General features: G+C 64.9%; 1 protein-coding gene across 2 annotated transcripts; it reads left to right on the top strand.

Annotated features, from left to right (window-relative positions):
- The first annotated feature begins 263 nt into the window (after nt 1-263).
- Nucleotides 264-27441, top strand: LDB1 (LIM domain binding 1). Of its 2 annotated transcripts, none has more exons than XM_030031113.2 (11): nt 264-392; nt 20763-20865; nt 21492-21536; nt 21771-21846; nt 22181-22283; nt 22503-22675; nt 23002-23124; nt 23300-23383; nt 23690-23813; nt 24254-24396; nt 24762-27441. In XM_030031113.2, exons 1-11 carry the CDS (start codon nt 368-370, stop codon nt 24990-24992), a joined length of 1230 nt encoding a protein of 409 aa, XP_029886973.1. In that variant the 5' UTR covers nt 264-367; the 3' UTR covers nt 24993-27441. The 2 variants fall into 2 exon arrangements, with proteins under 2 accessions (XP_029886973.1, XP_029886972.1); XM_030031112.2 differs by having other exon boundaries at nt 24254-24402.
- The last annotated feature ends 237 nt before the right edge of the window (nt 27442-27678 follow it).

Raw genomic sequence — 27678 nt, 5'->3', positions numbered from 1 at the left:
GCGGGGAGTGGGGGCGCGCACGCACGCACGCAGCACGCACGCGCCCGCGGCGGGGAGGGAGGAAGGGGGGGGGGGGGGGCGAACGGACGTCCCGCGCACGCGCAGAGGCGCGCCCGCCCGCCCGCCGCCGCCGCCGCCGCCGGCGCAGCCGCCCCCGCTCCCGCTCCGCCGCCGCGGCCCCCGCCCCGCCCGCTCCCGCCGCCGGTCCGCGGCGCGCCCGCCCGTCCGCCCCTGGCCGTGGCCGTGCCCGCGGCCGCGCGGGGCTGCCCGCCGCCCGCCGCGCCGGAGCCCGCGGCGCGCCGCCCATGCGAGACCCCCGCGGCCCGGGAAGCGCGCAGCGACCCCCGGCCGGGCCAGGCATGTGAAGATGTCAGTGGGCTGTGCATGCCCTGGTGAGTGCCGCGGCGGCGGGGGGCCGGGGTGCGGGGCTGGGGGCTGCCCGTGGGGCTGGGGTCCCCACGGCATCGGGGCTGGCTGTGGGGCTGGGGGCCCGCTGTGAGGCGGGGGCCCCCATGGTGTTGGTGTCCGGGTCCGGCCGTGGGGCTGGGGTCCCCACGGCGTTGGCGTTGGGGGCTGGTTATGGGGCTGGGGCGCCACAGCATGGAGACTGGGGTCTGGCTGTGGGGCTGGGATCCCCGCTGCACTGATGCGGGCGTCCGGCTATGGGGCCGGGTCCCCACGGCACTGGTGCTGGGGGCTGGCCGTGGGGCTGGGACCCCCTGGCGCGGGTGCTGGGTCTAGCCGTGGTGCCAGGGTCCCCGGGGCATGGCTGCTGGGAGCCGACTGTGGGGCTGGGGTCTCCGCGGCATTGGCGCTGGGGGCTGGCTACGGGTCTGGGTCCCCGGGGCATGGCTGCTGGGAGCCAGCTATGGGGTGGGGGACTCCTCAGCGTGGGTGCTGTGGTTTGGCCGTGGGGCTGGGGTCTCCGTGGTGCTGCTTCTGGGGTCTCCGTGGTCCAGCTATGGAGCAGGGGTCGGCAAGGTGCGGGGGCTGGGGTCCCAGCGCTATGGCGTGGCCATTGGGTCCAGCCACGGGGATGGGGTCCCCATGGTATGGCTGCTCCGGTCCAGCTGTAGGGCTGGAGTCCCCAGGGCATGGGTACTGGGGTCTGGCCGTGGGGCTGGGGCCCCACGGCATGGGGGCTGGGGCCCCACGGCATGGGTGCCGGTGTCAGCCCCGGGGCTGGGACCCCGTGGGCAGGGTGCCGCAGGGGCATTGGGCAGGCATGCAGGTGGCACTGCAAGGGATGACCCCGAAGCAGACCCCGCAGCCGGGGCAATAGCTCTGTGGGCTGCCCCTGTGCTCCCCACGTGGGTGCGGGGCACGGAGTCCCTGAAGTGGCTTGGCCACGCTGCCGGTGGGTGTGGGTGCTGGGTGCCCCCCCACCATGGCTATTGTGGGGTGCCTGCTGAGGGGCTCCTTCCCTATCCTGGCCCCCGTGGGCTGGCAGGGCTGCTGGGGTCTCCTGGGGGGTGTGACAAGTTGGTGAGGTCTCAGCACCTGGCAGGGGTGCTCCCACAGGGATGCTCACCCGGACTCCTGGGGTCTGGGGCAGGTTTGGGGCAGCTGGCCCGGCTGCATCGCCCGCTGCTGTGTGCAGGACGTCGCTGTGCCGGGAGCAAGGCAGGACAGGGGTCCCGGAGGGCTGCCGGAGCCTTCTGCGGCACCAGGTCCCGGTGGCACCGGGTGGCGGAAGCGGGGACCCCTGCCCGGGGGCCCTGGGGATGAGGTTCTGCCGCTTCCCTGGGCCGCCAGCACTTGGGGTCCCTGCGGGGGGACAGCGGGGGACGTTCCGCAGCCCAACTCCCGCGACGGCTTTCTGGTGCCCCAGCGGTCCCGAGAGAGCCTCCCGCCAGGCCGGGACCCCCGTGCTGGGGAGGCTGCGGGGAGCAGCGGGACGTTGTGACGGCACACGGTCCCCGCGCATCCCCCGGGACTGCCTCCGCCGAGGGGTTTGCAGCTGGATTCCCCAGGGCGGGGAAGGGGGGGTGCCCCTGTGTGGCGGCCCCCCGCCCCTGCGCTGCCTGCGCCTCTCCGCCGTGTTTCCATGAAGGCAGGCGGCCCCTTCCCCCATCCTCCTCCTCCTCCTCCATCTCCCACTGGAAGCTGCCAGAGCGCTGCTTCCTCAAGCAGAAAGTCACGTGAACCTCCCTGCGAGCCAGGCCGAGCAGCCACAGCACCCGCCCCGGCAGGCACCCCGCACCCGGGGGGCTCGACGCCCCCCCCCCTCCGTGACACCCCCTCCTCCTCCCCCGGCCTTGGCGGGGGTCCCGCCTCGGTGGGGGCGAAGGCGGAGCGGCGGCTAACGGCGGGGCCCCGTCGCGTCCCCCGGGAGCTGGCCCCGTGCCACTGGGAATGTCATCGCCATGTTGGTGGGCGCAAAAGGAGGGGTGGGGGGGTGGGCTCTCCTCCCTCGGGGGGGCCGTGGGGTCGCCCCGCAGCTGGGAGCATCCCTGCGGATGGCTTCGTGTGTTGTCGTGTCCGTGTGTCCCGTCCCCCCCCCCCCGCTGCTGCCCGCTCCCCCGCGGCGGGGAGGACACGCGGGTGCGTGCAACGTGTGTGCACACGCGCGTGTGCCCCCTGCCTCTCCCCCCGCCGGGGCTGGGTGGCACATCCAGAGCCTGCGCCCCCCTCCCCCTTCCCCTCCCCGGACTGTTTATCGGAATATAGAAAAAACAAGCTCTGCCGCTGGCCTCCCGCCAGCCAGAAACATTTAATGAGCCGCTCTGCCCAGGCTGCTCTTCGGGGCTGCGTTAACTTGGAGGAGTTTCCTGCCTGGGAGCTGCTGTCGGGGGGGTCTCGGCCGCCCCCTTCGAAATTGTGCCCTCCTGGGGGGACGACGCACTCCCTGCCATCCCCCGGGGTGCATCCTGCCCTGCTGCAGCTCCTCTTGCACCCCTCCGGGGATGTTTCCTTGCTCTTCACCCCACTCTTCAAGAGTTTTGGGGAATGGGGTGGCTGCTTAATTGGGAACCTGCCACGGTCCTTGCGCCTGAGGATGGTGGGGTGCTGCTGGGGTCAGTGGAGGGCTGGGGGGCTTCAGCCCCCAGCCCCGAAATGGAGATGTGAGCAGGGAGAGCGTGCCAGGCTCAGAGTGGAGCTGATGGTGGCCAGGGCGGCAGCCACCCGGTGCTGGTGCTGCCGTCCCCAGGGCCACTCGGAGCAGGGCTGGCAGCCGGGCCGCTCGGCTCAGCCCTTTGCACTGGGCAGGTCTTGGCATCCAGACCCCAGCGGGGTCCTGATCCCTGTGGGTACTGCTCTCCCAGCGTGCTCTGCACTTTCTTTTTTAATTATTTTTATTATTATCATTATTTTTCCTCCCATAGGGATGGTGTTGGTGCAGAGAGGGGGAGGAGGGGAGCAGAGCTGTGCTCCGGAGGGTAGCCCTGCTGGAGCAGGGCTGGCTCCGGCTCTGGCTTCACGGCAGGGCAGCGACGTTCCCAAGGTCAGCACCTCTTCCCTGGGACGCCTTGCAGGGAGCCTGCCTGTGCACCTCTCTGGCAGGAGGGAAGACGAACTGATCCACGCGCTTAGGGTCCCGGGATGGACGTGCCTGGCTGGGGGACAGCCTGTTGCCGTTTCCCTCCCTTCTGCCAAGCTGGTGCCGCGCGTCCCCCGCCGTCACGAGGCCAAGCTGTGCCACGTGCCTCCTGCGACAGATGCGCTGGGAGAGGGACGGTGGTGTGCGGGGAGCGGGCTGAGCGCTGCGGCGGCGGGGGGGGGTCGGGCAGCCCCGACGTGCGTGGGCTCTGGCTCCAAAACACCGCCTGGCACCGTGGGGTGCACCCGGGCATGCTAGGGGGAGGGAGCAGCTGGGGTCCCAAGGCCTCATCCTGCATGGCGGTGTGTTCTCACCCAGGCTCTCTTTGTGTTGCGGGCGATGCTTGGATGGAAGATGCCATTCGCCCCGTCCCCCTCTGCGTGGCAAAGCACCTGCCTGGTAGATGCTACGTGCGCCATGTCACCTGCCCGTGCCTGGCACGCTCTGGCAAAGGCAGGATGGGGTCATGGCTACCCGGTGCTTGGCGAGGCGGTTCCTCGGGGTCTCGGGCACTGGCGTGAGGCTGCGCACTTCACAGCACTCCTTGGGGCTGGTGCAAGCTCACCCTGCTGCCGGCTCGGCTTCAGCCGGAGAAATGTGGATGGGTTAATGCCGTACCAGTGGGCTCAGGACTGGGTGCCTGTGCTGGACTCTGAGTTTACTCCAGAAATGGTGTTGTCTGCTTAACACAAAGCTGCTGTGAAAGCTGCTCCTTTGGGGAGTGGGTGGATGCCAGCCAGTGGGATGGCACCACCAGGGCAGGGAGGTGTCCCTGCAACCCAGGAGCGCTTGTGGCCAGCAGTGCCCTGGCCAGGTAGCTACATGCCCCCAGGCAGGGCAGGAGTGGCAGCAGCACAGGCATCCCTTGCCTGGCCCATGCGTGTTTAGCTCACTCAGTTCATGCCACCCTCTCCTCCCCCCCCATCTGCTGTGGGATTCCCCAGCCACATCCGTGTTGCTTGTACACACGAGGCGCGGGGCTGCGTGGTGTGCCGGGAGCACACCAGGAGCGCGTGTGCCCGTGCACGACGGCCGCCGGTGCGTCCTGGGGTGCGCTGCACCGCCGGCACAGCCTGTGAGAGCCCCCAGCTCTGTGCGGGGTGAAGCGGGTCCCGTGGGGCCGCCGTTGTGCGCGGCGTGGGTGCACCCCTTCTTTACCTTGTGCCTGGGGAGCAGCGGGTGTCGAGGCAGCTGGGCTGGGTGCCCCCTCCCCGAGGCGGTGGTGGGTGCAGGCAGGATGGGGCTGGGTGACCGTTATCGGCCTGCCTGCAGGCTGAGGCTGTGGTTTCCTGCTGGTGCCGGGGGGGGGGAGGGTGCTGGGGAGCCAGCGGGGCTGCCAGGGGCTGCCGGGCCCCACCTGGAGTGGGGATGATGGCAGCCACCCGCCCAGGACCCCGTCCCAGGGGTTCTGCTGGGCAGGGATGGGGTGGCTGCAGCAGGGGCGATGCTGGCAGGTTTTTGGGAGGTTGGGTTGCAGCGTGCTCACGGAGGTGCGGGAGTGTGGGCTGTGCACCAGCGTGGGGCATCCCCCTTGGGCAGGGGTGCCAGTGGGCGCCACGAGGGTCGGGACCCCTCCCCCCCGAACTGTTAGAGCAGCCCCCCGTCGCCCCCTTCCCTCCCAGGCAGGTTGCTGATCGGGGCGAACGTTAGATCCGGGGCGTAATCTCCCCTGCCGCAGGCGCCAGCCCCTGCTCGGCCCCGACCCCACCCTGCCCGCAGGGTGGCCGATAACGCCCTGCCCGCACCCCTCTGTGGCCGCTTTCTCGGGGGGGGCCCTGTGGGGTGCAGCTCCCGCCCCTCCTTTGCAGGGTCTCGCTCTGCCCTCAGCTTTGCGGGACCCGCAGGCAGGTCCCGAACGTCCCTCTGCACCAGGGTGACGGTGCCTGCCCCCCCCCCCCCCCGGGGATGGCCCCGCAGTGCGAGGGCGGCAAGCAGGAGCCGGGGGGGCCCCCTGCTTTCTGCAGGAGCGGCAGCCCTGGTCCCCGTCCTGCGTACCGAGGGGCTGGTGCTGGGAGCGCAGCCAGGTTTCTGCAGTGCAGCCCAGGTGGATCTGCCGCCTGAGCCAGGCTGGGACGCCGGCCGCGATGGGGATGGCGCTGGGCGAGGGCTGGCAGGGTGTCAGCCTCCCCATGGGTTGTCAGCACCCCCTCCACGGCGGGGGGCAGCTCCTGCGCAGCCTCTCTCTGCAGCAGCCGGTTGCGCCAACCTCTGCTCTGGACATGCGTCCTCCTCCGGCCAGGGTCATGCACAGCCCTGGGGGCTCCCTTCGAGGGGCAAGGGTTGCCCTTGCCCGCTGCGGGCAGCTGCCCACCCTCCCTCCCCTGCAGGGCGGTGGGTGCGAGCTCTTGCCCGCCCCGGCTCCCGCCTCCCCGCTGGTGGGAGCAGATGGCAGCACGCCGCGTCGCAGGCACGCAGCTCCGCCGGGCACGGGGCAGGCCCGGGCGCCCCGACCTGCCTGCACCGACCGGCCCGGGGTGAGCCCGGGGCAGCTGCGGGCAGGGGCAGGCAGGAGCAAGGCAGCGGGAGCTTTCTCCCCGCTGGGGATGGTAGCGCTGGTGCGGCAGCACGGAGCTGCTGGAGGAGCCCGGCGTGGGGCAGCCGTGCCTGGAGTCAGGAGTGGGAGTGCCGCCTGGGCACGGGGGCTACCAGGCTGCCAAAAATCCTTGCAGAGGGGTATTTCGCCGCCGAGGCCGGGGAGATGCCGTCATGCTCCTCCCAGCTCGGTGGCCCCTGCCAAATCCTCTGGGCAGCCACAGTGTGCTGAGGCACCCTGCCTGCTGCCAGTGCGTGTGCTGCCTGAGGTTTGGATCGACGGCGAGGTCTCCCCTGAACCCCGGGCTGCCCCTGAATGGGGTGGACGGGGCTGGATATCCGCCGCCGCTGGGCACTGAACCTGGAGCCAGGGGAGCTGCTGTCCCCATCCCGCGGTGGCCGTGTCCCTGCTTGGCCTAGCTGGTGGGGAGGAGGCAATCGCTAACAGGAAGGACACGCATGTTAGCAACGAAAACACGGCAGCGAGAGGAAGCAGAAGCGATGCATTATTGATGGAGCTATTTGATGCTGCTATATTCGGAGAGCCGCTCTGGAGCGCTCGGCAGCACCGAGTGGGGGGGTGGCAGGGGGGGTGGGCTCTGCTGGCGGAGGCTTACCTGCTTCGAGTCAACCACGTGTGGCCATGGCCCCAGGAGCTGTCCCCTGCCTTCTCCTGGAGGGCTTCCAACATCGGAGGGCACGGTGACATGTGGGTGCCAGGAGGGATGCCAGCCTTGTGCTTATCCCTGGGGGGTGGGGGTTTGGTGGGTGGCAGCTCCCAGCCATGCAGGTCTCTGTGGGTATGCCGGGGGTCCTGCTGTAGCTTGGGAGGCAGAGGGGAGGGGATGGAGGGGGAGCAGCAGACCAGGGATCGGGGTGTTCTCCCAGCTGGGGTGAGAGTTTCTGGAGCTGCGGGGCTGGGTGTTGAGGGCTGTGCCTTGGTTTCCCTTTTAAGCAGCAGTGCCTGCCCCTTAGAGGGGTGAAGGTCTTCTTGGGGGACAGCAGGCAGTTGCAGGATGCTGGGGCTGCACAGTCATGCTGCATGTCACCCCCTCCCCGCCATGGTATCCCAGGCCCAGCCGGGCTGTGGGGATCAGCCCCAGGCCAGGAAGGGGGCTGTAAAATGAACCATTCTTGTAACATGAGAGAATCCACCTGGAGCCTCTGGAGGAGCCTTAAAACCCTGCGGCTCTGGCAGGCTGGCCCAGGGCTGCTGCCAGAGGGGCCAGGGCTCGCTGCTGCGGGTGGCCACGCCGGGGCTGAGCTCTTGCAGGACGTGCGTTGCGATGTCTCAAGGACAGCACAGGAACACTGCGGGGCATTTCTCTGGTGCTGGTGCCATGGGGAAACCCCTTGCCAACAGGACCTGCCAAAGCCCGCCTGCAGACTGTGCCTTCCCCTCGGAGCCTGTGGCCAGCCGGGCAGCGCTGCGGCCGACCCACTGTGCCAGAGCAAGGCGTCATGTGAGGGTGGACACCCCGTATGGACCCTGTGCACTTTGGGGTCCTGCACTCCCTGTAATCTTTCTCTTCCACCTCTTGTTTTGGAGGGGATGGGCACAGATGCACGCACTTGGTTGCTGCTCATCCAGTGCTTGCGTAGTCAGGTGGTCTTCTCCATCCCCTGTGGGATGCTCAAGATGTGACCCTGTAACTTCCCACCCTGCTCTGGCAGCCAGCTTTTCCCGCAGCCCCTGGGCGTTCCTCCTGCCTCTGGGTGTCTGGAAGCAGTTCTGGTTTTGAAGGGTTAATCCCAGGAGCCCCCCCGGATCTGCCGCCTGCCCAGCATGACTCACTGTTGAGTTTCCAGCCTCCCCCAAGCCTCTCTCCTGGGGAGAGATGGAGCCCTGCCTTCTCCAGCCAAAAAAGGGGGCCCCTCCTGCCCCAGACCCTTGCCTTGATCTGGGCGTGCATAGCTTTAGGGGGGAGAGAAGCCCCTCCTTGAGAAACAGGGAAGCAAAGCATATTTCTGTTTGAAAGGTGGTAGGATTTGGGGTGGGGGGGGGTGGCTGTTGTGTTCCTGAAAGGGGGGCTCTGGGGCGCGTGCTGCGCTGCACTGCTGCAGGCTGCGTCTGCGTGCGTGTGACGGTGCCCCAGTCTCGCCACTATTTGGACAAGTCCAGGAGGTTTGGAAGTGCCAGGCCAGTCTGTCCCCTTGTGCAGGCTGTGCTGTTTGCAGAGCTAGCAGATTTTTATTATTATTATTTTTTATGTAAGCATGGGTCCGCATCCCTGCTCTATGCCTGTGCCTGCTGGGGCCCTGACCGGGTGTCAGTGCGAGCATGCCCTGCTCACCTGGGATCCCTCAGGCGCACTCTGCGGGCACACCGAGCCCTGGCCACGGGGATCAGGGTGACCTGGGCATCCCCTGGCTGCCGTGGTCCCCACTGGGCTCTTCCCATCCGCCTGTTCAGGATGCATCCCTGTGCTCGCTCCTGCTCCTGAGCTGCTGCCGGTTCCCTGGCCAAGACCTGCACCGGGTGTCGGAGCAGGGCTGGGCTTCGGGGAGCTCAGGCAGGCGTGGGGCCCTTGCTAGGGGGAGAGTGGAGGCTGGGATCCAGGGGATGTGGTGCCCCATCACAAAAACCCAGGGAGCTGGAATCACCCTCCGCTCCCCCCGCACTGTGGGCGCGAGCACATTGCAAGGAAAGGGCTCCCCCCACCACCGTCGCCGCCACACACGCTTCCCAGCTGCATCCCAGCCCTTCTGCTCTCCATCCAGCATCTATTTAATTATTAACTCGGCTATAACCATAAACAGCTGGGGCTGCTGCAGCCACGTGGACCAGTCCAGCACTGTCGTCAGAGCCGAGCAGGGACACGTGAGCAGTCCCGGAGGGCTGCTGAGCCCCGGGATAAATTGCTTGGGGCATGTTTGCCGTGGATGCGCTGGGCTGTGGAGCCTGGGGATCGGTGGGGGCTCCTCTCTGATCCCCCTGGCCATGGCACCGGCGCTGGGAGCCGCTGGTGCAGGGGCAAAACACCCCTTTTTGCAGTGTTTTGCAGTATTTTGCAGTAACAGCACCGTGTTGAGCGCTGGTGGCTGGCTATGCACTGTGCATCCTTCAGCCCTGGAGTGGGAATGGGGTGCAGGCAGGCTGTATTTAATGGCCTGTCTTGACCAGGAGGGCTGTGCCATCCTGTAGCTGTCACTGGCGTTACTGCTGGTGTGATTTATTGGCCTAACGACGGTGGGTGGCAGCCTGCCGCAGCCCCATCTCACCTGGTACCACGCAGATGTGGGCTGGCAGGGGGACAGGCAGCAATGGGGCAGCGTGTCGGGTCACTCGCAGCATCCCCCGTGCCCAGATCTTGCAGCACCGACAGCGTGGGTACTTCCAGCTGCATGTACCTTTTGCAGAGCAGGGTTTCACGGAGGTTTTGGGGTTTACAGTGAATTTTTCTCTCTGTTTAACTGGGTTTTACAAAGATCTGGGTTTTTGCTCTGTTTATCCATGTGCCCCTGGAAGGTGGTGCTCACTGCAGGTTGTTAGCCTGCAAGGGGAAGGGGAAATCAGGCACGATGGCATGATGGGGACCAGCGTGGGGCTGGAGCCTTGCTTGGCCGAGGGGTGTGGGGGACAGGAGCTGGGTTTGCTGCTGCAGAGCCGCTCCTGCCTGTCCCTCTTTGGCGTTGGTCCCAGCCGGCAGCACACCCAGTTGCGGAGCAGGGGGCTGCCCCTAGTCCTCAGGTGCAGGGCTTTGGGGGTGCACGGGCGTGGAGGGGAGGACACCCCTGAAACCTCGTGGCTGAGGTTTTGTGCCTACCATGCGTGCGCTGTCAGGGGAACAAGCATGCTTGGTGGGACCCGACCGGTTGTGCCTGCGTTACCCTGCAGCTGCTATTTTGGGGAGGGGATGAGGTGCAGGCCTGGCCGTGTGAGCGAGGGGGTGTGGGAAGGTGTGCGTGCTCCAGGCGTGGGTGCACACCCAGCCGGGGGTGTGCCGGGAGGCGTTTGGGGAGACGTGCAAGTGCATGCTGGCCCGTCAGCGTGCACGCCAGCCCACATGTGCAGGGTGAGATGCACTAACGTGTGTGTGTGTGTGCCTGGGACAGCCCTGTGTGCCGAGCCTGGCTCTCTCACCCGGAGCCAGGGGCTGTTGGGGCTCCGGGGGGACACGCAGGCTGGGCTTTGGGGTCCCGGCTCGTGTCCCTGCTGCCCACGGGCTCTCCAGCTGGGTTGGGAGCACAGGTCTGTACCAGTCTGATTTGCCAGGGCAAGGAGCAGGAGCTTGCGAGGGGCAGGTGTGGGGCAAGGTGGGAATGGAAAAGATGGGATTTTTTTGTAATGGAAATTTTCATAATGAAAATTTTTTACAAAAATGGAAATTTTCGTAAAAACTCCTAATTGGAAGAGGTTGGAGTTTTGTCAAGGAAAGGAGACCCTTTGGGTCTGCTGGCAATTGCAAACCAGCACACTTCATTTTTAATACCCCCTCCCAAAAGAAACGGTTGTATGTTTTTTCCCTCGCCAGAAACTGGGGGAAAGGGAAACAAGTTTCAGAAAGAAAAATCCCGAAAAACTTCAAAGAAAACCCCAAACCGAACTAGGGAAAAGGTATATTTTTATTGAAACTTTCGCAGGGGGGAGGAACCCCTTCCCCGGCTGATGCCGGGGGAGTTCCTCAGCCGGGACCCGGCTCCTGCATCCCGGGGAGCGCCGGTACGGGGGTTGGGGGGGGGGGGGGGGGGGCAGCTCTCCGGGGACCCCCTTTTTGGCCGTCACCCCCGGTCCATCGGCACCCACTCCCCCTCCCCCCCCCCAGGCAGCGAGGGTCCGGGGCGGTGTTGGGGGGCGAGTTGGGGGGGGGGGGGGGGGGGAGCGGTCTCCGCCGCCGCCGCCGCAGCCATTGTGGTCCCGGCCGCGGCGCAGACAAAGGAAGCGCCCCCGCCCCGCCCCGCGCCCCGCCCGCCCCGCCCCCGCGGCGGCCCAGCGCCCGCCCGCCGCCCGCCCGCCGCCCGCGCCGCCGCCGGACCCCCGCCCGCCGCCAGCGCCGTGAGTCACCCCGCCCCCCCACCCCCCCATCCTATCCCATCCCCGCGGAAGTTTCCCGGTCCCGGCCTGCCCCCCCCCCCCCCCCTTCTCCCGGTGGCGGCCCCGCTCGGGCGGCGGAGGGGAGGGCCGGGGTCCCGCCCGCGCCGCCCCCGCGCCTGCGAAGTTGTGCGCGGCCGCACCGCGCCGCCGCTCCCCGCCCGACCCCCGTACAGCCCGGGATCCCCGCTGCAGCCCCCTGCCCGCCCCCTCTGCTTCCCCCTGCCCGCCCGCCCCTCTCCCCCCTGCGCCAGCTCCATCCCTGTCCCCAGCTCCCCTCTCCCTCCCCAGCTCCTCTCTCCATCCCTGCCCAGCTCCCCCGTCCCTCTCCTCTCTCCCAGCTCCCCTGTGCATCCCTGGCCCCCCAGTTTGTTGCCTCACCACCAGCTCCCCTGCCTGTCCCCCCCCCCCGCCTGTCCCCCTGGCTCCCCTCTTCATCCCCCAGGTCTTGGCTTTCAGAGAGGCACCCCCAGCCCCGCAGGGTGCTGCCGGCAGCCCCCGTGCCCCACCGTGCCCTGCTCCATCCCAGCCCGCAGCTCCCTTTGTTCTTCCCCCGGCTCCTTCCCCTGCCCGAGCCCCCTGACAGCTGCCCCGCGCCCTCCCGGTCCCCCCATGCGTGCTGTCACAGGGGCTGCGGGGCCGGTGCCCGGCTCCGGGGGCTGCACGCCTGCCTCCCCTCACTGCCTGCTGCAACTTCATCCTTGCCCGTGGCTCAGAGGGTCCCGCCAGCCTCCCTCGGGTGCCTCGAAGAGAATAAAAAGGTCCAAGGGGTCCAAACGCAGGGGAGCCATGCACCTTCTCGCAGGAGCTGCCCCGCCGGGGGGTCCGGGCTCGGGGCCCGTGGGTGCAGGGGGCTCATCCTCCCCAGCAGACAAAGCACCAGCTCGGCCCGGGGCAGCTGGAGTGGGGGGGCTGGGCTGGGGGTGGCTGCAGCATCCTCGGGCCTGGGGGAAAGTCAGTGCTGCAGCTCCAGCTCGGGAATCGGCATGCGTGCTGGGGGCTGCAGAGGGGTATCTTACCCGGGGAGTGTTCCCCATAAGCCCCCCCGGGAGAGCATGCTGCGGCAGGCTGCCCTGATCTCGGGCGCTGGCTGGGCTCTGACCTCCAGCAGTGCCTGCCAGCCTGCTCGCCCGGGATGGGCAATAAGATAAGCACCCCGGGTCAGCGCTGCCAGGGCTTCCTCGGCTCACGCAGCTCCTGATCCCATCGCTGCAGCCCTGGCTGGCAGGGGCTCGCGGAACAGCCACCGGCATCTGCCAAGGCTGGTGCCGCAGCAAGAGCCCAAACTAGAGGTGGCGGCCGGTCCCTGGGTGAGGTGCGAGCAAAGGGCTTGGAGGCTGTGGGGTCCCGTGGGGAATTGCCTTCTGGGGCACGGAGCGGTGCACCCTCCCTGCATCGAAACCCCCCACCCCCGGCTGCTTCTGTCTCACCAGGGGGGTCTGAGCTGGCTCGTGGGTGCCTGGCGGGTCAGACAGGCGTGGGAGCAAACACCCCTTCCTGGGGTCTCCCCAATTTGTTCTCCCCATGCTTTCGATAGCACCTTGTCTTGGCAGTTTTTGCAGCGACTTCTCCAGCACTGGTCAGGTATCGGCTCTTACCATTTCTGTTGTAAATACGGGCAAATTTGGATGTCCTTATTCCTTCTTTAAAGCCTCAGGTTTTGGAGTGTTCTCGTTGTGGGAGAGTTGTGGTTTTCACTGAAGGAGAACCGAACATGGTCTCTGCCCTCCTGATTTTGTAGAAATCCCAGGTCCGTGATCCGAGCACACCTTAAAGACTAGGGAGACAAGCGCCGAGCAGAACAACACCCAAGCTATACTGCTTCAGAAAGGGGAAGAAAAGTTGTGATCCAAGGGGGGACAGGCTGGTGTCGGAGGTTTTGGTGATACAGGGTTTTCGCTATCGTTTGGTGGGGACTTTTCCCTTCGCCCGCAGCAGGTCACAGTCCATGTAAAATTGGAATAGGCCAATGAAAAGCCGCAGAAGTTCATTTGTGAGCAGAGGTGCCCTGGGCTGGGGACCTGGAGCCTCTTTCAGCTCCTTTTTGGAGAGTGGTGAGAGCTGGCAGCCCTGAGCCTCCCCAGCCCCTCGAGATGCAGGAGTGGAGGGTGAGGTGGACCAGCCCAGCCCCAGGATCCCTTCCCTGTCCTGTGGCTGGCAGGGTGGCAGCACCGCTTGTCCCTAAGTGGTCTCTCCCAGTGTGCCAGCCTTCCGCACGCTTGCAGCTCTGCACTGGCATGAGCTTGAGGTCTGCGTAAAAAATACGAATCCCAGGTTCTGCGTGGTGGCAGAGCAGCCACAGCACTTCTCCTGGACCTCTCCCTCAGAAACCTCCCATCCTCCGAGCGACCTGGGGACGGGGTGCTCCCACTGTTGTTTGCACCGCATGCATGTGTGTTCGTGGGTTGCAACGCTTGCCGCGATGAGGTTTGCTGCCCCACCGGTTGCTGTTGTTTTGGGCGGACTGGTGTTGCGAATGGGGATGCCTGGCCAAGAGGGCTTCCCCGAGTCTGTGCTGCGATGGTGGAGATGGTTTCTACAGCACTGTGCTGCTGGGGCTGCGAGCTCGGGCTGGATTGCTGGTGCCTTGGGAGCACCAGGCAGGTGTGCTCAGACGGACCCTGTCCCTTTGCTCCCGGGGTTTTGGCCCCATCCTGCACTGGTTGTCCAAAGCCCTGGCGCCAGCGACAGCACGTGCTGCCAGCACAGCGGCGCGGTGCGAGTCCGGCAACCACAGGCGTTTGCTCTGTCCCCGGCACTGCCAGCGGCCCGCCCCGTCCTTCGCTCAGCTGCTCCCGCGTCGCCTCTTAAACCGAGTCCTAACAAGAGAGAAGTTCAGCCTGAGCAGGGGGGGCAGAGGCTTGCCCTGACAGCTCCAAGAAGCGATGGAGGTGCCTTGCAACCTGCAGCGAGCAGGTTCCCACCATGCTCTCACTGTCCCTCCCCTCCGCAGGCATCCATGAGTGGTCTGGATCTTGGGGCAAGCACTGCACCCCAGCGTCAAGGTTTGCCCCCAGGCGTGCGCCGCCCCGGCGCGGCCAGCTGGAAGGCGCCAGCTCCCGCCACATCCTTGCAGCGGGAGTTATCCAGCTTTTTTTCCCCCCTGGAGCGGGTGGCTGGCCAGCTGCCAGGGCTGCGGGGCTCCACCTAGGACGCAACATGGAGCGAGGCGGCTGTCGGCGGCGGGGCCGCTGTCTCCGGAGACTACGCGTCCCAGCGTGCAGCACTCGGCGCCGTTGGCAGCAGCGGGGAGCGAGGTGGAGCGTTGCATCCCGGGATCGCGAATCTCCATGCGCCACGTGGGGGCTGACAGCCTCCTGCACTCCGAGGCAGCGGTGTTTAGGGGTCCTGCGGGTCCAGGGGATCAGCCCGGGGATCCCCCTTTGCGGCCGAAGGGACAGACCTCAGCCCCTCTCCGCCACTTCCCTGCCTGCCGGTTCTCGGCTCCAGCCCTCCCGGGGCAGATCCTGCCCCTGCGGAGGGCTGCCCCGAGCAGCAGCCCCACAACGCCGCGTGGAGCCGTGTGGTTTTGCTCCACCACGTGCGTGGCGGGCGAGGAGCCGGGAGCAGGAGCAGAGATGCTGGCTGCAGGCTCTGCAGGGCCATTGCCACGGTTGGCTATGGCTGTGGATTTTTCCTTTCTGCCGCAGAGCCTTAAAAACCTTTGAAGATGAAAATCCTGGTTTGTCAGGAGGCTTTTTTTCATGGGATGCTGACAAGGGTTTATTTTCCAGCCCTGCGGTTCCCATACCATGTCGTTCGTTTGTTTGCCGATGCTGCCCCGGTGTGTGCTGTGGGAGGGACGGGAGCCTGGTCACCGCAAGAGCCCCGCAAGGCGGCAGGGCCCCAGGGTGCAGGGGTCTGGGTGAGAGAGAGAAAGCAGCCAAAAATGTGAAAGGTGTGTTCCTGAGGCTGAAACCGGCAGTGTTTGATTATGGATCGTCTTTGAGACGGCGAGCCGAAAGGAGTAATTAGGGACAGTGGGATATTTCCCCGAGAGTCACAGGAAATGACTGCCTCGTGGTAAGTTGATAGTAGTGGAGCTGAAACTGGGTTATCTGTGGGATTGCATCTGGGGCTTGCAGCCTTGGACGTGATTCAATTTTCAGGCTGTTTTGCAATTGGCAGGGCGTGCTCTTCTCCCGTTTTCCCTCCCAGAGAAATCCCCATCCACGTGTCTGAATCATCTGAGGGCCTGAACGGGAAAGGAGAGACTCTGCGTCCCTAGGGTTACCGCAGGGCAGCGAGTCCCCCAGGGCCTCCGCTGAGTACCCAGCTCCACAGGTTGCCTTCTCGGGAGACCCTGGGCTCCGGCAGAGCTGAAGCTGCAGGACAGCTCTGAGCCTCGACCCCAAAATCCACGTCCTAGCCTAGGCTGTCCTCTCCCACTGCTTTTCGGATAGTGCTGCCTCACAGCCTGCATCAAGTTTGTCACTGTGTAATAAGTAACTGCAGCTAATTATTACTTCCCTGGCCATCCCCCTGAGTTTGCAAGCCAGTCGATGGAGAGGAGCACTTGCTGGTCCAGGGTGCTTTGTGTGCTGCAGTGGGGGGCTTTTGCACTAATGTTGCAGGACGTGACTTGGGGCACGCGTCACTCCCCGCTGCCTTGCGCGCAGGGGACACCGTGCACAGCCACGTGGTGCGGGCAGGGAGGCAGCTCGTGGTCAAGATAGGCTCCGTGGCCAGCTCGGATGCGTGGCTTGAGAAAAGCAAGAGGGTAATCCCTGCATGCAGCAGGGCTGGTGGTGCTGCAGGTTTTGCCTCCGTGCGGGTCAGGGCCGGGCAGCGTGCTGGCCGGGTTCGGTCTCTGGATGCCGCTGGATCCGTGGCATCATCCCATGGTCTTCTCCAGGAGTGGCATCTCCTCTTCCCCGGACAGCCCAGCCTCCCAGGAGCTTCAGCTGGGTCAGTTCTGCATTTTCAAAGCAAATGGGGTTGCTGCAAGTTGAGATTGTCGCCGAGTATGTCTTGGGCCATGCCTCAGTGTGTGCTGCCTGGGTTCCCATTGGTTTAGTAACAACATCGGGGTTTGCAACTGGCCTCGCTCCATCCCCTCCACTCTGAAGAAGAGGAGAAAGAAGCGGTGAAGGCAGGTTTGTGGGAGCAGACCACGGAGTGCTCCGGGTGCTTCTGCCTGTCCCAGTTGCTCTGGATACTTCTCTGTGTTTGTCCCCCCGCCCTGCCAGCTTCCCCGACACCAGGCGCTGTCACCGGGCAAACCCACGTGAATTACTTGAGACGCTGCCCTGCACCCGGCTCCAGATAGCACCCTCCTGGATAGCACCCTCCTGACTGCCCTGCCAGTGGGGCTGGGAAGATGGATTTCCTGCCGCTATCACTGCTCCCACACCCCGTCGAGGCAGCCCTGCGAAACAATGCCGCTATTTACACTTTAAAGCCTCGTTAGGCAGCCAGGAAGCAGCAGGCACAGTGCATGCCGGGAAGCAGCGACAGCCTTTAGCGAAGGCTAGCCCCTCTTCTTCGCTGCTGCTGGGCTGCTGGGAGGAGCAGGATGCTCCCTGGCTGAGCTGTAACCCTGCGGCCTCTTTCAAGCCCTGTTTCTTCATTTATTTTTATCATTATTTTTTTTTTTAGCCTCTGGAGTCCATGCCTCATTGCTGAGCTTTGCTGCTTGCACGGAAAGCGTGCTGGCTGCCTGGCCGGGGACTGCTCCTCTCTGGGACAGCGAGCACCAATTCCTGCCGGCGGCTGCAGGTGTAGGAGCGAGGCACCGGCGCTGCTTCGCCTTTGTCCTCGGCAGCTCTTTGCTCTCTGCTGGCAAGACAGAGCAAGGGGAGTGCAGGCAGGGGCTTTTTTCCCTGCCAGACGCCAGGGAAGGCTCTGCGTGTCCCCTGCCCGGGCAGGCAGCTCCCTGGCTGGTGCTGGTCTCAGCTCACGATGCCCCGCTGCCTCCTGGCTCTGGTGGCTCTGCAAGGTGCCCACCGTGCTCTTGGCTCCTTGGGAAACCTGACGTTCCCCAGCTTTGGGGGCTTGGTTAGGGTTTTAACCGTTCCTGCTCCAGCGAACCCTCCGGGCAGTGCACCAGAAGAGCTTTCCTCACAGGGCTGGCAGCGCAGAGGCAGGCAAAGCGGAGAAGGCAGGCGGAGGGAGGGTTGGGCAACACCAGGCTGTACGTGAGTCACCAGCAGAGCACCCACCTTCCCTTCCCCAGGCACCCGCCTGCCTGGAGCTGCTTCCTTGCCCAAGCTCTCTTGGCAGGTCTGTGCGGTGCCGGCCAGCTCCGTCCTGACCCTGGCTGGGGACCTGGCCTCAGCTGAGCCTGGGCATCCCTCTGTGGAGTTCCTTTCTCCTGCACCTCCCTGCCGAGGAGGAGCCGTGGGGCCACCAACCTGGCCACAGGCACCGTGCCGTTTGCCCGGACCTGCCTGGGCCGATAGCTCACCAGCTGCAGTGTCAGCCTGATTTTTTCACTTGCTGACCATGCATGTGTTTTTGTGGCACTGGGTGAGTGCCCAGGGACAGCCATGGGAAGGCTCTCCCATCAGCTCGGGGTCTGCAGAGGCATCACATGCCCAGCTGCCAAGCAGCATCCCTGCTTGCACTGAGCCTGCCCGGATCTTCCGTGCTCAAATCGGGAGGCAGAGCAGGGGCCTGGGGAGACATCGGCTGGAGCCAAGCGCTGGGCTTGGCTTGGCTCAGGAAGGGCTGCATCCTGTGGGTCTGGGTCACTGCACCCAGTGGGACAGGGCTTGCAGGTTGCTGGGGCAGCATGAAGGGGAGAGGCGGTGATGGAGGGATCTCCTGGACTGGGCGGTGTGACACTTGTATGAGTAAAAGTTGGTGTTGATGCTGCTGCTACTGCTGTAAAGTAATTGTGTTATTTCGTGTAATGCATGTAGTGTGAGTGTCTGCAGTGAATGTAGAATTTGGACAGCCTGTATCAAATCCTAAGGCTATTGTTAGCGTTATTTAAAACCACTGAATCCAGTAACATTTTATGCTGCATTAAAAATAATACTTGGTCAGGATGCTGGTGTTGCTGAGGTCGCATAACAGGCTCCTCTCCACTCCTCTAGATCCTGAGATAGGTCACCCAGTGAAGCCCCAAAAGCAGGTCCTGTCTGTATTAACCTGCTTGGGAAGGCCCAGGATGGAAAAGGATGCTTGGGTTGGAGCAGCGGGCCGGCTCGTCTGCTGTCCCACCTCCAGGAGCAGGGGGCTAGGGAAGAGCATGAGAAGCAGAACGGATGGAGAGGGATGTGTCCCCCTGCTCTCACCACCCCAGAAGACCTTCCTGCACCCTGAGAAGGAAGATGGGGACCAAGGACAGCAAGAAACCTTGGGGGCTTTTTCCTCCCATCTCTCATCGGTGAATAAAAACAAAGCGTCGGAGGACAAGACCTGCTGGGTCTGATTTTTTTCTCCCCCACCCCCTGCGGAGGACATGGTGACCAGAAACAAGCAGTTCAGCTCCCCGTCTCCAGCGACTGCTGTCTCTGGCTAATGAATCGGTTTGTTTTCAACAGAAGACATGCGCTTTTGGGACGTTTCCTATGCATCAAGCACACTTTGACGTTGTGTTGCTTAACAGCAGCGTGGAGGAAATGGAAATGCTGTGTTTCTAGTGCAATTCCGGTTGAATTATAATCTCCATTGGCGCAAGTTGACAGGGATTAAAGCAGAAAGCAAAAATTCCCTCGCACCAGCACCGACCTCCCTATTAAAAAAATTTTTATCTGTGAAAATGTTGGGTAAGAGCAAGAGGCCGATGTTGTTAGCAGCTGTATGAGAAATTGGGCCGTGCCCCACTTATCCTCGCTGCAGGCGGGCAGGAGCAAGGAGCGGGAGCAGCAAGCCCCCAGCGGAGCGGCCCGGCTGGCTCCAGCCCCGCGGGACCAGTGCATCCTGGTGGGTGCTGGGGAGAGGCTGCTGGGTTTGGCTGCCACAGGGAAACACGGTGAAAAGGCACCAGGCCCTCAAGAAGACAAGAATCAAGGAGCGAAATGCAGATTTCCCCTGTTGCAAGTTGGATTTAATGCCGGGGAGGTGGCTTCCTCTATTTTTGACCAGCCCTTGCTTGCTCAGCTGCGTGTGCAATCCCTGCGACTGCGGGCTCGGGGTCCCGAGCGGCTTGGCAGGGGTGATGGTGGTACCCTGGTCATTTGGGCTCCTGTGTTGGCTAACAGGTCGCAACGAACTGGACGTCTTGGGTCCCAGTGCTGGTGGCACCGCTTTCCTTAACCCTGATGCTTTTTGCTCCCGTCCTGCATCCTTTGCAGCCGAGTGGCTGCTCCGATCCTGTCCCTGCACCCTTCCCTGCCGCCTGGCCATGCGGCGGTGCCCAGATGGGCAGCAGCGTGCCCGGCTCCTCCCAGATGCTTCCCTCCACTGCTGGGCTCGCTTTCTGCAGCACCGGGCGGCAATCCTGGCGGCCCGTGGGCGTCGGGAAGCGCCCGGCCCGGGGCTGCGGGCGGCCGACGGGAATCCCGCCTCGGCCCCGGCCGCGGCCGGCAGCCTGGCGCGGCCAGCTTCAGGGCCCCCACCTTCGGCGTCAGGGGGAGACGTGCCCGTGCGCGGCAGGGCCGGCTGAGCCGGTGGAGCCGGAGCTGCCTGGCAGCCCGCCCGCCGCTGCGCCCCATCCAGGTCAGCCCGTCTGCCCGGCTGCCTGCCGGGAGGAGGGAGCCGCGTGCCTCGGCAGCGCCCGGGCGCAGCGTGCCGGGTCCTGCCGGCGGCAGGGCGTGCCGGGGCTCCCGCGGGGCTCGGGGAGGGGTGCTGGCAGCCGCCGCTCCCGGGAACCTGCCCCGGCGGTGGGAGGGGGCCGGCGAGCGTGGGAGCCCCCGGCTGCCCCTCCGGAGCCTTGGGTGGCGCTGGCCATGCTGGCGTGGCTGGATCCGGCAGGCATCTCTGTCTCCCGTTGGCAGGCCTGGGGGTTCCCCGGGTTGCTTTCAGGGATGAGTGCCGGCTCGCAGACGTGGCAGGCCTCGTTGCACCCCCCCCCCCCCCCGTCGCACCCCGTGGCCGTCCGTGGGCTCCTCGTCCTTTGCCCCGGTGCTGCGGGGGGCAGCGAGGCGTTGGGGTGGTTTGATCGGGGATGGGGACGGGTGTGTGGGATCTCTGTCCACCTGGAGCCGGGTGGCCGCTGGCCTGCCTGAGCAGCAGATGGTGGCTGCCTGGGGACCCGCCATCCGTCCCTCTGGGCGATTATTCACCCGTCGCCATGACGATAGAAAGGTCAGCGAAAAGATCCCGTGTGATTCCCGGGTCGAGTTGGTGGGATTAGGAGCGGCGCAGGAGGGAGGGCTGGGGGTGACGATAGGGCCCAGCCAGCCCCCCCGCCCCGGCTCACCAGCTGGACTGTCCCCCTCGGGCGCCGTCCCCAGAGCCTGGCCAGCTGAGAACTGACAAACTCTGGGCACCAGTGAGAAATCTCTGGGATGGGGATGGGCCCCTCCAGCTGCTGATCCTGAGTGCTCAGCCCTGACCCTGTAGGACCCATCCTGCATGAGGGAGGCCTGGAGCTCTCTGTGGGGTGAGGGGCTGGGCTGGCATTGGGGGGGGACAGAGGAGGGATGGGGCTGTGCTGATAGGGGCTTGGCTGGTCCTGCATCCTTCCTTTTTCTCCTCTTCCTCGCAGCAGGGTGTCTGTCCTTGTGGGGTGCCCCTGGCTGACCCGTGTCCCCTCTCTTTCTTCAGGCTGTTCCTCTAAGTCGTTCAAGCTGTACTCGCCAAAGGAGCCCCCGAACGGCAACGCCTTCCCCCCCTTCCACCCGGGCACCATGCTGGATCGAGATGTGGGGTGAGCTGGGGCCCGGGGAGGGGTCTGCAAGGTTGGGGGTGCTCTGCCCCTCCCAGGGTCTGCACCCCAAGGTCTCTCTGTCATGCTTCCCAGCAGCATACGGAGACTGCGGCACATGGAGTTGAGTTAGCACGAGGGGAGAGAGGTGATCGGAGCAGGCACGGGTGGGACTGGGTAGAGAAAGGGTGGTATTTGGGTGGAAGGGAGCCCCCAGGTCCCCGAGCTGTGCTGGGCCAAGACTCTTGCCAGGCCAAGCCCCTGGGATGACCCAGGACAAGGAGCACTCCCAGCTCCTGCCAAAACAACCCCTTCTCCAAAATCCGTCCTGTCTGGCACCAGCCCCAGCTGCAGAGGAGCCAGGCACATCCCTGCAGAGCCGCGGGCCAGGTCCCAGGGGCAGTGGAGCAGCCACTGATGCGGGAGCAGAGCCCAGTTTCAGGGGTGCAGGTCACCCCATGGGTCTGTCAGACGTCAGCAGCCAGGGTACAGCCGGTACCATGCGTAGGGTCTCGCCTCCAGCAAGCCTGACTGCCTGCTGCTGTAGGCAGGGAAGGGGGAGCTGTGGCAGGCAGGGAGGGAGATCCCCACCAGCACTGACCTGCCTACATCTCTTTCCCCCCCACCAGACCTACTCCCATGTACCCACCGACGTACCTGGAGCCTGGAATCGGGTAAGTAGGGGGGGCTGGCGGGGACCCCACTGAGAGGGGAAGAGGTCATGCCCTGCAGCGGGTATACCTCAGCAGGGCTGGCATGCTGCTGTCCACAGGGATTTGTGGGGGGGGGGTTGCTTGGACTCTGCCCAGCCCTGGAGGGGCTGTGCGTCCCCCCCACTGTGGGCTTGGGACCCCTCACCACCTTGTGGCTGCCTCCTTCTCTGACTGTTTGCTCTGCTCCCTGGGCAGGAGGCACACGCCGTACGGGAACCAGACCGACTACAGGATATTTGAGCTCAACAAGCGGCTGCAGAACTGGACAGAGGTGGGGAGCTGGGGGACTGAGGGGAGGCCAGGGATGGGAGGATGCTCCCAGGTGTGTGTTTTGGAGATGGGGTCCTCTGCGCTGCCTGCCCTCACCAGCTGCCTTGGCTCTAGGAGGAATCCCCTTGGCAGCGGGGTCCTGCCCTCCTGTGCAGGTCCCCGAGCGCCTTGTGCCTCGCTTGGCTGTGGGACAGGGCTCATCATCCCTGTCTCCGAGGGCTCAGCCGGGAGTGCAGCCCTCCATGGGCTGAGCGTGTGTGGCTGCTGTGCCTGGCAGCCAGCGGCTGTCTGTCCGTCTGTCTCCCCATAACCTGGCATCTCTCCACTGTCCCCAGGAATGTGACAATCTGTGGTGGGACGCCTTCACCACGGAGTTCTTTGAGGATGACGCCATGTTAACAATCACTTTCTGCTTGGAGGATGGACCAAAGAGATACAGTGAGTAGCAGCTTGAGCCCTCTTTTCCCCAGGGCATTGCCTCTCCGGCATCTGGCAGGAGATGCGGTGGTTGTGCTGCAGGGCGGGGATGTGGGCAGGTGTCGGAGCTCAGCTGCCTCCAGCCGGCAGGGACTGGGAGGCCCCCTCCCCATGCAGCCCCAAGGCATGTCTGGGTGAACCAGGTTTACTGACATTATCTTCCTCCTTCTCCTGCTCCAGCGATCGGCCGGACTCTGATTCCCCGTTACTTCCGCAGCATCTTTGAAGGGGGGGCCACAGAGCTCTACTACGTGCTCAAGCACCCCAAGGAGTCCTTCCACAACAACTTCGTCTCGCTGGACTGCGACCAGTGCACCATGGTCACCCAGCACGGCAAGCCCATGTTCACCCAGGTACTGGCGGCACCCGCGGCTTCTCCTGCCCCTCCTGCCTTGGTCTGACATGCCCTTGTGGTGGCTGGAGTCCCATGGGGCGAGGGAGACTGATTTCCATGGCTTGTTGAGTGCCATGCTGTAATTCCACATGTCTCAGCCAGCCTTGCAGCATCCCCTTTTATGCAGAGATCCCCTGCCCATTGTGGGTTTGGCTTGTGCAGAGTCTCATGGCAGGCAGGGGCAAGCCACCAGGAGGGTGTCCCAGTGTGCAGCAGTGGGTTCCCAGGGGATCTGGGCTGGGGGAAGGGGGCGGCAGGCTGTGCCTGACCCTGCGCCCTGCCCAGGTGTGTGTGGAGGGGCGGCTCTACCTGGAGTTCATGTTCGACGACATGATGAGGATAAAGACGTGGCATTTCAGCATCCGCCAGCATCGAGAGCTCATCCCCCGCAGCATCCTTGCCATGCATGTGAGTACCTCTCTGGGAGCTCGCCTGGGGCATGAGTGACACAGGGCTGCTGAGCTCCTCTCCCTGCTGTGCAGGTTGGGTGGACCTCAACCCTGTCCCCCCATCGCAGGCCGGGGCACGGGAGGACCGTCCCCAGCCCGGATACAGCTGAGCCATCTGTCCCTCTCGCTCCTAGGCACAGGACCCCCAGATGCTGGACCAGTTATCCAAGAACATCACCCGCTGTGGGCTCTCAAACTCCACACTCAACTACCTCCGAGTAAGCATGCGGGAAGAGGGGGGGGATGCAGCTCTGCTCCTGCGGGGGGGCCTAGGGTGGCCACATCTTGTGCTCTCAGCTGCCCAACACCTGGCTGCCCTGGGGTAGGGGGAGGCAGTGGGGCAGGCTCTGCAAGAGGGATTTTGCAAACAGGCTGCAGAGAGCCGTGGGGCCGTGGGCCTGCCAGAGCCCGCAGGCTACCAGCACGGCTTCGGTCAGCGCAGCGCAGATGGCTGCCCAACAGAGGGGCTTTTGCTGGGACCTGGAACATCACGATCTAACCCCGTGTCTCTCTGCTCCCTGCAGCTCTGTGTAATCCTAGAACCAATGCAGGAGCTCATGTCACGGCACAAGACCTACAGCCTCAGTCCCCGGGACTGCCTCAAGACTTGCCTCTTCCAGAAGTGGCAGCGGATGGTCGCTCCACCTGGTGAGTCTCATGCTGCCCGCTGTGCTGCCTGCGGGTCTCCGGCGCTGCCCGCTCAGGCCTTGCCCTCGGTGCAGGCTTCTCCCAGCCCCAGAGCCTGTCTCTGGCCTTGTCTTGTGAGGCTGGGGCAGTGGGTCGGGCAGCCAGCTTCATTGTCTGCTGGCCTGCCTTCCCACTGGGGCAGAGCAGGGCTGCAGGCAGCTAGTGCTCCCTGCCCGGGGGCTGCCAGCTGCTTGCAGAAAGCAAAGCAGGGACGGAAATCTTCCCTGCACCCTCTCCCGTCTCCTGCGCTGGGGGGACAATGAAGCTGCGGAGGGGAGGAGGGTGGTGATGCTACCCCAAGGGGGCTGTGGTCCTTGCAGAGAAGAGGGGTTTGCAGAGAAGGGGCTGGAGGGCACCGGCTCCTTCTCATCAGGACTGACCACGTCTCCCTCCTCTGCCAGCGGAGCCAGCGCGGCAGCAGCCCAGCAAGCGCCGGAAAAGGAAGATGTCGGGGGGCAGCACCATGAGCTCCGGCGGGGGAAACACCAACAACAGCAACAGCAAGAAGAAGAGCCCAGCCAGCACCTTTGCCCTGTCCAGTCAGGTACCTGTAAGCATCCCGTTTCCATTCTCTCTTCCTCCCCCGGGGTGGAGGGGAGGGCTCCCTGCCCCGGCCCCTGGGAGCGGCTAGGGGGAGACCCCCGGGGATTGCCTGTCTGAGCCCCCCCCAGCTCTCTCCGGGTGATGGGGAGAAGGAGGGGGTGTCCCAGCTGCCTTCCCTGAGCTGCTTTGCTCCCCTGCGAGGGGGTGAGGATGTGCTGCCCTGCGCGGTGCCCGAGCCTCGGGTCCTGCGATGGAGATGAGGAGGTGGCCCTGCAGCTGGGAAAAGGGGCTGCAGCGTTGGGGGGCGGTCTGGCGGCCCGGGCTCCCCCCACCTCGATTATGTTTCGGGACCGTCTCCCCTTTCAGGATGTGATGGTGGTAGGCGAGCCCACGCTGATGGGGGGGGAGTTTGGGGATGAGGACGAGCGGCTCATCACCCGGCTGGAGAACACGCAGTTTGACGCCGCCAACGGCATCGACGACGAGGACAGCTTCAACAACTCGCCGGCACTGGGGGCCAACAGCCCCTGGAACAGCAAACCGCCCTCCAGCCAGGAGAGCAAGTCAGAGAACCCCACGTCGCAGGCGTCGCAGTAACGGCCCCCCCGCCGCCCCGTGGACTCAGTCCCAACCGATCTACCTGTACATTTGCAACGGAGAGTGACTGGGAAGCGGCGAGGTACCTGGGGGCGGATTGGCGCCGCGCGGCCGACAGGGTGCACGGCCTGGGGCTCGTGCCCGGCGGGCAGCCCCCAGCCCTCTCCCCCCGCCGCCTCCCCGCTCCCCCCACGCCTGTCTCCCCGCCGGACCCCAGGGCAGGGGTGGGCTTCCGGGGCCGTAGCTTCGTTATTCCCCTTTCTCCCTCTTCCTCCTTGCTTCTTCCCCGGAGAGCTTCTCATCCCCGCCCTGATGTGCCCAGCCTCTGCCTGCTGAGCGGGGAGAATTAGGAGGGAGGTGTCGGCAGTGGCTGGCACGACCGGGAAGCTGGCGGCATGTGAATGCCGTGTGTTGGGGTCTGGCACAGCCCAGAGACCCTCCTCCTCTCCTCCTCCTCCTCCTCCTCCTCCCCGGGTCCTACGGCTGGGGTTTGCTGGGCAGCCACCTGCAGCAGGGTTGCACATCCCCAGCCTAACCTGGGGCTGGGTGGGGGGGCCGGTGATGGAAGGCCTTCCCCGTGCTGCCGGCTCTGCCACGGAGCTTCCTCCGGCTGGGGTCGGATCCTGCTGCGCTGGGCTGTTGTCGAGGATAGGGCCCCGTCGCATTTCCCTGCTCTCCTGCACCCTCCCTTTCCCCTCGCTCCCCAGGGGCGAGAGCGCAGCAGGGCCGTGGGGGGACTCTGTATATAGGAAGCACGTGGTGGGGGGAGTTGGGGGGACTGGGGGGGTGCACGGAGGACCCGCGGCTCTGCCAGAGCAGCCGGTGCCCGGGCTCCCTGCCCACAGCCCCTGCGTTTCCCCCCACCCCGCGTGAGTCCGCCTGGGGCCCCTTTGCAACCCCCGGCTCCCAGTACCTCCTACTTTTGTCTTTTTTTAAGAAAAAAAAATAATATTATTAAAATTGTAAGTTTAAAAAAAAGAAAAAAAAAATGGGACAAGCCCCCCCCAGCCCCCTCGCCGGTTCCCCCCTCCCCACCCTGAGCCCTCTCACCCTGTCCTGACTTTTGTACAGGCTTCTTCTCTTGGGAGTCTCATTTTATATCCAGTTCGGAGAGCTTCAAACCAAGGAGAGACTTTGCAGACTTCCTTTCTAATCCCTCCAGGGGCCGGGGGGGGGCAGCCCCCCGCCTCCCTCCTCAATGTAAATCTTGTGTGCTGTTGTCCCCGCTCCCCCCCCGCCTCGGGTTCGTGTACCTCGTGCTTGTACATTTCCGCGCTGTAGACAGTGTGTACGATACTGTTCTTTCAATGTGTTATCACTAGAGCAGGTGCCTCCATTGATGTTAGGGGAAACGATGAGAAAAATAATAATTTTTGGGGTTTTTTTGGTTTAAAAAAAAAGAAAAAGAAAAAAAAAATCCCTTCCAAGGCTTCTTCCAAGGAGAAGATGGGAGGTGCTGGGGGAGGGTGTTTGTGCTCACCAGCTCACCCCAGCAGCCTCGGAGGGGGGTTTTGGGGGGAGCTGGGGGTCGGGGCTGCCCGTGGGCACCCCCCGGCATGGCCCCGAGGTGGGGTTGCAGCGAGCGCTGCCACAGGGGTGGCCAGGGTAGGGGGGGGGACTGCCCTGGTGTGGTGCGGGGGTGTGTGTGTGCAAGAGTGCGTGTGCGAGAGGCTTGTGCGTCTGTCTGTGCGTGTGTAAGGGAGCCCGGGGCAGGCAGAGCAGCCCTGCAGTTTGGGTGAGAGGGGGTTGTGCACCCCACTCTCTCCACCAGACCCCCCCTCTACCAGCTCCCCGCCGGGGATCCCGCAGCCGGGGATCCCGCAGCACGTGTCCTGCTGCCCCATGGGGCTGGCAGGAGTCGCTGAGGGGCTCCCCCCTGCATGGGGTCTCTGGCTGCAGCAGGGGTGTCGCCTGCACCCCGTGTCTCGCCCACTCGTGGCTGAGCCTGCAAGGGGTGGCCGAGCCAGGGGGACACACACACACACCCCCTGCGTCCCCCCCTCCTGCTGTCCCTGAGGTCTGGCAGGGAGACGGGAGCCCCTTGGCTCAGTCCTGGCCTGATCTCAAGCCCCAGATCCCTGGAGAGCCACCTGCGTCGGCTCCTGGGCCACTCCACGGGCAGCCTGAAGGTGGAGGGCTCAGCCCCGCTGACCCCCAGCCGCAGGCACGGGGGTCCCCACGGCCCCTTTGCAGGTGGGGGATAGGCTCCCCGGGGTGGGAGCCCGGTGTGGTGGGGAGGGGGGGCTCTGCTTTGCAATTAAGGTACGATTCTCGCCGCTGCGCTGCTGGGCTCCAGTGGAGGGTGTGGAGCCCCTCGCTGCCCCCCCCCCGGGCACACTGTAATGCCTTTTTATTTCTTTTTTTTTTTTTTTTTTTTTTTTCTTCCTCCCCTCCATAGTTTGTGCCATTTATGAGTCATGTATGGTACCAATAAAATGACTTTTCGGTTTGAGGCTGTCCTGAGCGCTTATTTCTGAGCATGGGAACCAGCTGATGTGTGCAAGGCAGAGGGGGGTCCCCTTGTGCTCCCCGTGCCCTGGCAGGGAGTGCGGGCACAGGGCTTGCTGTGCTCCTGGGACGATGCTGGCTCACATCGGGCTGCTGGCGCTGGCCCTGGCCCTGGCTGGCTTGCTGCCACGCCATGGAAAGCAGAAATCCCAGCAAGGACGGGGCACAGGGCTGCTGG

Source organism: Aquila chrysaetos, chromosome 11 (genome assembly GCF_900496995.4).
Source record: "Aquila chrysaetos chrysaetos chromosome 11, bAquChr1.4, whole genome shotgun sequence".
NCBI lineage: Eukaryota > Metazoa > Chordata > Aves > Accipitriformes > Accipitridae > Aquila > Aquila chrysaetos.
The sequence above is the reverse complement of the archived record's forward strand: the minus strand, read 5'-3'. Positions and strand labels throughout refer to the sequence as shown.